At 40.3% G+C, this 9,364-nt stretch overlaps 1 protein-coding gene across 1 annotated transcript; it reads right to left on the bottom strand.

The window, feature by feature from the left end:
• Nucleotides 1–4,391: 4,391 nt before the first annotated feature.
• Nucleotides 4,392–8,092, bottom strand: LOC118222772 (E3 ubiquitin-protein ligase ubr3-like). Its single transcript, XM_035408596.1, has 7 exons — nucleotides 7,895–8,092; nucleotides 6,380–6,554; nucleotides 5,732–5,865; nucleotides 5,399–5,485; nucleotides 5,241–5,289; nucleotides 4,722–4,892; nucleotides 4,392–4,396 (listed from the first exon to the last, which is right to left on the bottom strand). Exons 1-7 carry the CDS (start codon nucleotides 8,090–8,092, stop codon nucleotides 4,392–4,394), a joined length of 819 nt encoding a protein of 272 aa, XP_035264487.1.
• Nucleotides 8,093–9,364: the final 1,272 nt, after the last annotated feature.

Below are 9,364 nucleotides of genomic sequence, written 5' to 3'. Positions count from 1 at the left end.
AGCCTTTTGATGATGTATTGCTGATGCTGATGATTATATCAAAATCAATAAAAAATTTGATCGTAAAAAAAAAAGTTCTACTTCTTACGAAGTATACTGCCTACTTTATTAGACACAAACTGACAAAGGTTGCCAGCCCATTGTCCTAATTAAATATAAATTTGCGAGATTTTAGACTGTCAGAGTAAGCTATGTTTTAGTTATGGCTCGGCATTCTAGCCAACACATTGTTACAATCTAAATGTATTTAGAATAAATTGATAGGCTAAATCCCAAATTTTAAGACCAGTATGTCTGTATGAAATGAATGAGTCATGAAAAGATAACAATAAACAGAGGTCAAATCTGTTTTGGTGATCTTTCAAAAAACATTTTTAAAAATTATTATTCTTCATACATAATGTCATAAATGCTACAGTATAATCAAATAACAACATATAAATCGCCAATTTGCCAGAATATAACTCTAGTTTCCTATATACGATTTAAAAAATTAGCCGCTTCCCTCCACATGTAATCACTCCCAGATAGCCAACGGATCTGGCCCAAGGCTGTTTTTAAGTCGGTGCCTGCGGCACACAGTCGCAGTCGTAAACAGACTCGAGTCCTGATCCATTACATTACATTACATTACATTACAGGCATTTAGCAGACGCTCTTATCCAGAGCGACTTACACAACTTTTTTACATAGCATTTTACATTGTATCCATTTATACCATTTATACAGCTGGATATATACTGAAGCAATTTCGGTTAAGTACCTTGCTCAAGGGTACAACGGCAGTGTCCTACCCGGGAATCGAACCTGCGACCTTTCGTCTAGTCCTTTTAGTCTAGTTCCTTACCCACTGTGCTACACTCCGTCCCCTGATCCGGTGGAGTGTCGCCTTTTGACTCATTAAAAAAACTAACCCGGGAAACGACGTCCAGTGCGGCATTCTAATTGTATTACAACAGAGTTCTATGACTCACTCGTTCCTGCACCGGTTTAGACATGGCAACCGACTGTCTATTTAAGCAGAGTTGTATTATGCCACGGGTGTCCAGTCTCTGAAAAGGGCGGGTTTGGGTGCAGGTCTTTTTCCTTTATTCCAGCACTGTGACACCTGATTCGATGGATTCTTCAAGACATATGATAGGCTAAGTCGATTCCGGTACCCTAGTTTATTTATTTTTTAAACCTACTCGCACACCAGCCCCTTTCAGATAAATAATGGACACCCCTATATTATAAAATGTGCCAGTTAGAGGGGTGAAAACCAACTAATTGGTCATCGCTCATTTTGGCATAAAAACCATTGCAGTAAAAAGCCATGCGTTGTGTCACAAAACGCTTGCAAGTATCTATGGAAGGCTATTAGAGCAAATAACGAGACGTTAATGTCATGTTCACAGGACATTCAAATGCGTATTAACACATAGAGTTTGGTCGTGTTAACACGTAATATTTTTACGCATTAACACAACAAGAATCGACATATTAACGTGCATTTTCTGGTTGTGGCCAATGAGGGACCTTGAATCAAGGCAGTCATACATATTCATGAGGAGGGTTGCATCAATGATGTCGAACAACAATGCAAGGGAGCACGTCATGCATAAATTACTGATGTGGCCATCTATGCACATGCTACGCACTCATTACAGGCACCCTGCAGGGACCTATGCATACCGTAAAGGAAATGACATGTATGAAACGTAAGCCAGAGGTGTGATTTAGAAGAAGCCAATTTAAACTTTCATCGGGGGACGGTGTTTCAGAAGCAGAAGAAACCAACACTGGCCCTTTTCAGATACAGTTGGACATCCCTGTTTTAGAGAAACAGTATTTTGTAATTATTATCCCCGCCTGGAGGGGATTATGCGTTTGGTCATGTGCAGGGGTTAAATTGGAATTTGGGAGGTGGGTGGACCCTGAGATCCAGTGGGAGGTGGGTGAAAAAAGGTACAAACCAATGAATGTCTCAGCTCAAAATAATTGTATCTTTAATGTATTGTGCACATAATTGTAATTAAGGAAAACAATGTTTTAAAAAGAATGTATACTATTGATGCAAGCTTTTACATAAAATATTTCAAGTTTATTGAGTGTCATTAATGCTGAGAATTTTTTTACCCAAGAAAATAATCGGTCATCCTCCTCTTTTGTCCTCCCTTTCTTCCTCCTTTATCCATCTTTCTTTAACTGGTGAGGCGCAAAACTTTCCTTTAAACTAATCATTGATCTCAAACTGTTTTTATTCATTTTCAGTAATTAACAAGCATACAAACATCTGACTAATCAATTGGAAATGGACACAGCTTCTTTGCATTGTTTTAGGGAGATTAGCCTAAATGATAAATGTGATTTAGAAAAATCAGTTTAAATTACTAAGCACTGGCGGAATCTTTCCCTGATTTTCCTTGAGTATCAATACAATTAATCCAAAAAATAGGCTACTCAATACTATCATATATAGCCAGCTCTAGCTAAATAGGCAGTTTTAGCAAGTAGCCTAGGCTTTATAGCCTACATTTATTGTCATTTGCAGTACGAATTGTGCACATTTCTAATCAACATTATTTGCGGATACATGCACTTCTTTCTCCGCACTCGTATTCATGGCAAATATCTGCAATGCGTAGATTGTAAACAAAATTGAAGTGCAGGTTTTGTTTTTGCTGGTTATTCTGAAAGCTAACACGGTAGATAACACACTGGTGTATCTTGTTTGTTAAGTGTAGTCTACTTGGTGATTAAAACGGTTTTTTAACAGATAAATTGAATTTATGATTTAATCCCCCTAACACAGTATGAAGACGCTGTGTGTTAGGCTACTTGCCATTTGATTAGTCCGATCGTTGGCACGCTTGATAATAAAGGAAAATTACTAATGAAAACAGGTTGAGATCAATGATTAGTTTAAAGGAAAGTTTTGCGCCCCACCGATTTTCAGCTCACCAGTCGCTGCTGAATAAAACGTTATGTATGTGGGAAATATTCAATCCTAGCTTAGCTGCTGACCCAGCAACCTGCTGATTTTGCTTAAGCAATCAAAGTTGCCGTTAATAATAGCCGGCGTTCGTGGGGGCTGTTTATTCATCTCTCTTTAAAATGTTGCACAGGATGAAGTTACATGTTAATGAAATTACCTACTGCATCTGCTTCCAAACAATCAAGACAATCAGCGATATTTTTTATTTCTGTGCCTGTCTATATAAATGACTGTTCCTCCTGAGTTTTTTTTTTTTTTTTTCGGATTTTTGATTGGTTGAGCGAGTAACTGGCTAGAGGGAACACGTGGACTGGATCATACGAAAAATGGACTGGATTGTCATAGTTATTTGTAAAACTGCCGGTCAAAATTATTTATTTATTTACCAAAGGTGGGTGGACGCCGTCCACCACTAATTTAACCCTGGTTGCGCATGTGTGCGTGTATCTGTCCGCAGTTAATCTTGCATACTTCATGAGCATTTTGTGATCCGGAAGGAGACTATCCAAGTCCAGCCCTTGGCATTTCACCGCCTGAGGGAAATCACCAGTGATTTAGTTCTATTCAGAGACATAATCTTGAGTCATTTTTATTAATCTATGCTTCCAGTTTTGCTTGGAAAATGTAGGATTATTTGACCAAGAACATACTTATCTGTGTATTTCTACACCAAACCACTCCACAGAATGTGTTCTTCTTGTGGTTACAGTAAAATTTTCTAAGAAGCAGGCAGCAGATGTGGTCATGTGTCCCCTGAAACCTCAATAACCCAAAACCCGACCCAGGACTGAGGCAGGACTGGGTACAAATTTGTGGGTCTCTCATATATAGTGGAGAGAACCCATGAACACCGGACCACTTTTCATTTTATTTAACAAAAGAAAACTTCCCTGGTTGCATTTACTGTTTTCTTTCTCATTTTAGTGAGACTAAGATGCACCATGGTCATGACAACAGTTCATACAGTACTTGTTGTCAGCCAATTGCAAATCAACAAACTACAAGCTTAGCTCAGTTCACACAATCCTTAGCGAGATTAAGCGTTAAATGCAATAAAGATAGAACCTTTCATAAAATGTAAATCAGGACAGCACAGCAAGCACTACAGCAAGCACCATAATTATTCAATTACTGTGAGCCAGTTTGCCATTACTCATGCTAATTGGCAATTGACATCTTGCAGGCTTCACAACAAAAGGGCATCCACTCAACAGGAGCCCATAGAAACCATCCTCCCCAACTGAGTTTTTGAACATGATAAACACAGTTCAGAACAGCTAAACAGTGTCACCTCTCAAGTGCCATATTTATGACATCTTTACAGTGATAATCTAAAAGTAGGCCTATGTCCAGTTATTTGTATATTAGACACTCAAGCACTGAATTATTTGTCGGCAGGTGCCTCTTACATGGGTCAGACTAGATACAGAACGCAGAGGAAAATGTCTGGTCATGTGCGGGGCTGTTCAGAATCAAGTTTTGTTACCAGGGGGTCAATTCAGGTTTGGGTCCATTTCCATTCATTTATGCACATCAGGCTCATGTAAGGAACCCATGGGTCTAAGCTGAAGACAATGAACCTATGTAGACCTCTGGTCACCTGTACTGACCTTGCTCAGGAACATGGCATAGTAATGGTGGAGAGGCAGATTGGCCAAGTCCAGCTCATGGCGCGACCACCTCTCGTGCACCGCCCGTAGCTGACCTGCCTTCCCGGCCAGGTCCAGCTCCTCAGCGTCCCAGCTGAAGATCGCTTCCTTCCCCTCCGTGGTCATCTCCCGCTCCCTGTCTTTGGCCTGGAGGATCTGTCCGAAGCCCTGCCGGGAACACCTCAGCTGCCCCTCCTCCAGTGTGCCTCCTGGCTGGCCCTCCTGTGCCTCTTCCTTGTGCCGGAGCGGCCCCACGTTGGGCGCCACTGTGGCAAACACGCCTGCCACAGGCCACCAAAGTGGCTTTCCACAGGGCCCTCCAGCACAGAGACACAGGGAGATGATGTTCAAGCAGTCCAGATTTATTTACAAGGGTTTGGCGAGATGTTACCGCCAAGGAGCAGATATAAAACACTGTCATGACAGACACAGGCTCCCTTGTGTGGGTGGGGATGGCAGATTTAACCTGTGCGCACTGATTACCTCACTACGCACAGGTGCAGCCACCCCTGTTCCTGGGCCCAATTAGCCTGGCCAATTATCCAATTCATAACCAATTATCTAACTAGCCAGGTCTAATTAGCTTGACCCAGGGCAGGTGTGGCTGCTTAAACCAGCCATCCCCACACCACACAGATGAAATGCCACTTGATTGGGAGTTGGCTGAAAAGAAAATGACAAAACAAGTTTTGCTTGTGTGACATTTCATATGACTGCAAATGGTTATATAAACACCTTATGTAAACACCTGTTCATATGTAATAAGATGTACCTCATCCACAAAGCCAATTGAATCAAACCACAGTTGCAAGGCCTCCAGACAATACCGCACTACCGTTTTTGTGTACTCCTGTGTTTCCTACACAAAAAGCAAATGTTAAATCACAGTTAGCGACAATTTCTTTTTTTTTTAAACAATGAACAAACACACAGGCTCTTCATGTAGCAGCTAAGTTGTAAACATCCAAACTACTCTAATTTAAAGGAGATAAAGTAAACTACAAAAATCAATGAACAAAACACATTGTTCAGCAAACAATCTGCATGATTTGGGGTAGAGACAATTGAAATGGTTCTGTAAATGGAAATGGGTGGGTGGTCTTACTTTGACTTTGCACTGGGTTATGAGCCCCCACATGGGCTGGGCACAGGCCTCCAGCTCTGCTGCAAAAGCTGCATAGTAAGTCTGGGACTCAAACTCCACATGTTCATTCAGCTCCCTCTTGTTCAAGTTCATACCTAAAACAGCCAGTACACAACACCACTAAGGCCAGATCAGGGTGGTTACTTCATTGTGATGACCACATAATATCCAAACCCTTGCCAATTGATCAAGATGAACTAATTAAGATAAATAGAAAAACTTCAAGTGTAAAGGGAGCTGACAAATTCAGTACTGCAGAGCAATCAATCAGCTAAGCTCAATAAAAGGAACATGTGGCATACTTAAACTTCACCTTTTTAAACTGCCTATATGTTATTTATATGATAATGGGGGATGTGGAGATGAGTAGTGTGTGAATGACATTTCTGCTGCCTGAAGACTTCTCTGGCACGCTTGTCTTCTGTCTTCTTCAGCTACCATTTTAAAATGAATGGTGCCACAGAAAATATTTGCACACCTCTAAAAAATGGCTGGTTTGTTTTGCGTGGCTGTCAAATCCATGGATTTGTACAAAGGCACAGCTCAGACATGTGGGCTTCAGTAAAGTGGGGGTTGATCAGAGTAAGGCAAATTCCCAGGAATACTTACCTTGGAAGAAGGACACAAAGCTCATCCACAGCATGAGCAAGGAGTGGTCCTCCAAGAACTTCTTTGCTACACTTTGGTGTGAGAGAATATTAATAAAATCGCTAACTAAAGGCCAGTATGTGTTGTTTTTCAGTAGAGCCTCTGCACAGTTTACCACCACATGGTGGCTCTTCATCTGAAAAAAAGAGAAAGGGGGCTGTGCTACACAGTTGTACATAAAAGCAGTGATGAGAGAAGGAGGTTTTGAAAGCCTAAAACAGATTAAGTAATGTTATTAAGTGGCATGTTAATTTGAGTCCATCATAGTGTTTTCTCAGGGAGAGTAAAGTACTCTGAATGAATGAAGTCATTAACTGCCAGCTTCTGCTAGTTCAGTCCATTATGGGGCTCACAAAGCCACTCTGCCATCACACAGAATTGGAATGAGTAGCTACTGCCTGGTGGCAAATTTCTTTCGCCAGTGTGAGAATACTTGTCAAAAACCGTATGCTAAAAGATTCCCACTGCTTGTAACTTTTTTTTCTCAGTGGGTCAAGAATGAGACTATTCCAACTGAGAATGTATAAGGAGAGCAAACTGGCCAGGATTGTGACTGATGACTCACTCTCTAATTACCATACGTGCCAAAACTCCTGATTTTCCCAGGAGACTCCCAAATTCATTGCGCTCACGCAGTGTCTTCCCAGGGTCAACATTCAGCCAAATTTTCCTGTTTTAGGACAAATTTAAATACACTGTATTTTTTAATTTGTTATATCACAACCTCTATATGCAGCATGTAGGCCCTATGACTCAAATTCTCCCGTTTCCACCTGGATGACAACAGATATTTCTCACACGTGCAACCAACCTGCTACCAACCCGGCGAAAGTGTTGCTACGCCAAATAGTAGCGTAGCAACACTTTCGCCAGCTGTTGCCACAAAACAAAGCTTCCAGTTATATAGTTATGCTCAGCTAGCAAATTAAAACAGTCCTATTATAGCTTTTATGCCTTTTATACACATTTGTCTTTCTGTTAAACATGATGTTGGTATGTCTGTCACTTGCACCTCTGCAACAGAGAGCACAGGAGTGACTTCCTCATTCTTTACTTGTCTTTCCATGATACATGTTTGTAACATAGAGGAATTTTTTATATTTTAATGCTTGTAATGATCAGAACAGGCTAGCCAGTTAGCTTTAGTGCTGTCATTCCAGAAATTAAAACATGACAATAATAAGTTTGTCACTTCTGTGAATAAATTATTTCACTGTATTCCAACTGTACATTAACCTTTGTGTTCAGTTTGGTTTAAATAACACATTACACTCTTTGTCTAAAGAGGGACAGGCAGCTGGCAGGGATCCAAAAGACTTCAGATGATCAGTAATACCTGGGTCCCAGAGCAACTCACAATTAGCAGGTGTGTTTCGGTCTTCATTTGCTTCCAGGCATACATTGTTTTTGTCCAGGAGTTCAGAAGTCTAAAGGGGAAAGTCTGTATATTGGGAAAATGTCTGTGTCGTGCACCACCCACAGCTCATCTTGAAGTTCACTTTTGATAAGGCAACTCTCCATCATGTAGAGGAGGACTGTGACCATAATGTCCAGCAGTTGGCACTCCTCTGTCATGTGGCGCGCCAGCTCCTCATTGCTGAACAGCTGCACACTGATATGTACTATGCGGTTGGACATAGTGTCTGATTCATTGCTTTTCATCAGCGTTTTCATGATGAATGCATAATGTTGAACAAATGTTTTGGTGAAGGCAATCTGGAAACAAGGAAGCATGTGCTATAACTTGACGGAATTCAGTTAAAATGTGTTTACTAACAACAAAACTCATTTAGAGCATTACTTCAAATAGACGCTTGCTAAAAATGGAGGTCTCAAGCTGCTGGGAGGCTGATGTGCTTATTTTGAGCTGCATATCAAGTTTTGTTCTTTGACTCATGTCTGTGCAGGCCTGACACGACGATTATTGCCACACCCCAGTGTTATTCAAGTTATGGGTTGCGGGGGAGGATGTCAGAATGTATAAGTTTCTTATTTTGTGTTTCTTCATAATTACAAAGACAGAAATCTAAAATGCTATTCATTTAATGTTGCTGAGCACAGGACATCCTTAGGAGTGTTTGGTTTTCATGCAGTAGATATTAAAATTAAACATTCAGGACTAGTATACATTCAACAATGTGAAAATTATAACATGCATTTCTGTAACAGCAATACTGCATAAAGAAGCGCATGCTATCATTTTCAAGTCAGTATGCATTTCAGCAGGTAAACTTGCAAACATATCTTATAGTCTTGATCTGGCAACATGTTCAGTAAAAATGTAACCATCCATATGGAAACTCATACTTTATGGTCCAAAACAGCAACTCCTCTAAAAAGCATTTATGTTTCAGAGTATCCATTATGGTTGGATCTGGAGAAAGAGTAAACAAATCAATTGGGAGTTGGGAGTGGAAAGAGGTCAAAGGGCTTGCAATTGTTGAAATAATCCTCCATGTTAAAGAGTAACTAAAAACAGTTTGCTGATACACTTTAAGAAAGGCTTTAAAATGATTTAAAAAATTAACTGGGCTTGCTTTGATCAATCTTTTTTTTTTTTTGCTCAAATGAAGTCTTAATTAAAGACTTCAATAAAATTATACATTCAGTACTAATCAATCTATCAATCAACTTTATTGTTCCAGATGGTAACATCGCATAGACGGGTTACAACAACACACAAAGACAATCATAAAACTAGAAATACTGCCTCGCCATTGTATGCCTCCACCAACCAGTAGCCAGTGCTCTGTTTTTTGCGGTGATGTGCTGGGGTGCAATGTCATCACTTCATCATGTTATCCTATTAGACATTTCTGTGAAACTTTTCATAATTAGCGTATGAATTCTTGAGTTATGGCCAAAAATGTGTTTTGTGAGGTCACAGTGACCTTGACCTTTGACCTCAAGTGGGCATGTGTGCCAAATGTGAAGAAATTCCCTCAA

The sequence above is a fragment of the Anguilla anguilla genome, chromosome 3 (genome assembly GCF_013347855.1).
Source record: "Anguilla anguilla isolate fAngAng1 chromosome 3, fAngAng1.pri, whole genome shotgun sequence".
In the NCBI taxonomy this organism is placed as follows: Eukaryota; Metazoa; Chordata; class Actinopteri; order Anguilliformes; family Anguillidae; genus Anguilla; species Anguilla anguilla.
Note: the sequence above shows the minus strand (reverse complement) of the source record. Positions and strands in the feature narration are given on the sequence as shown.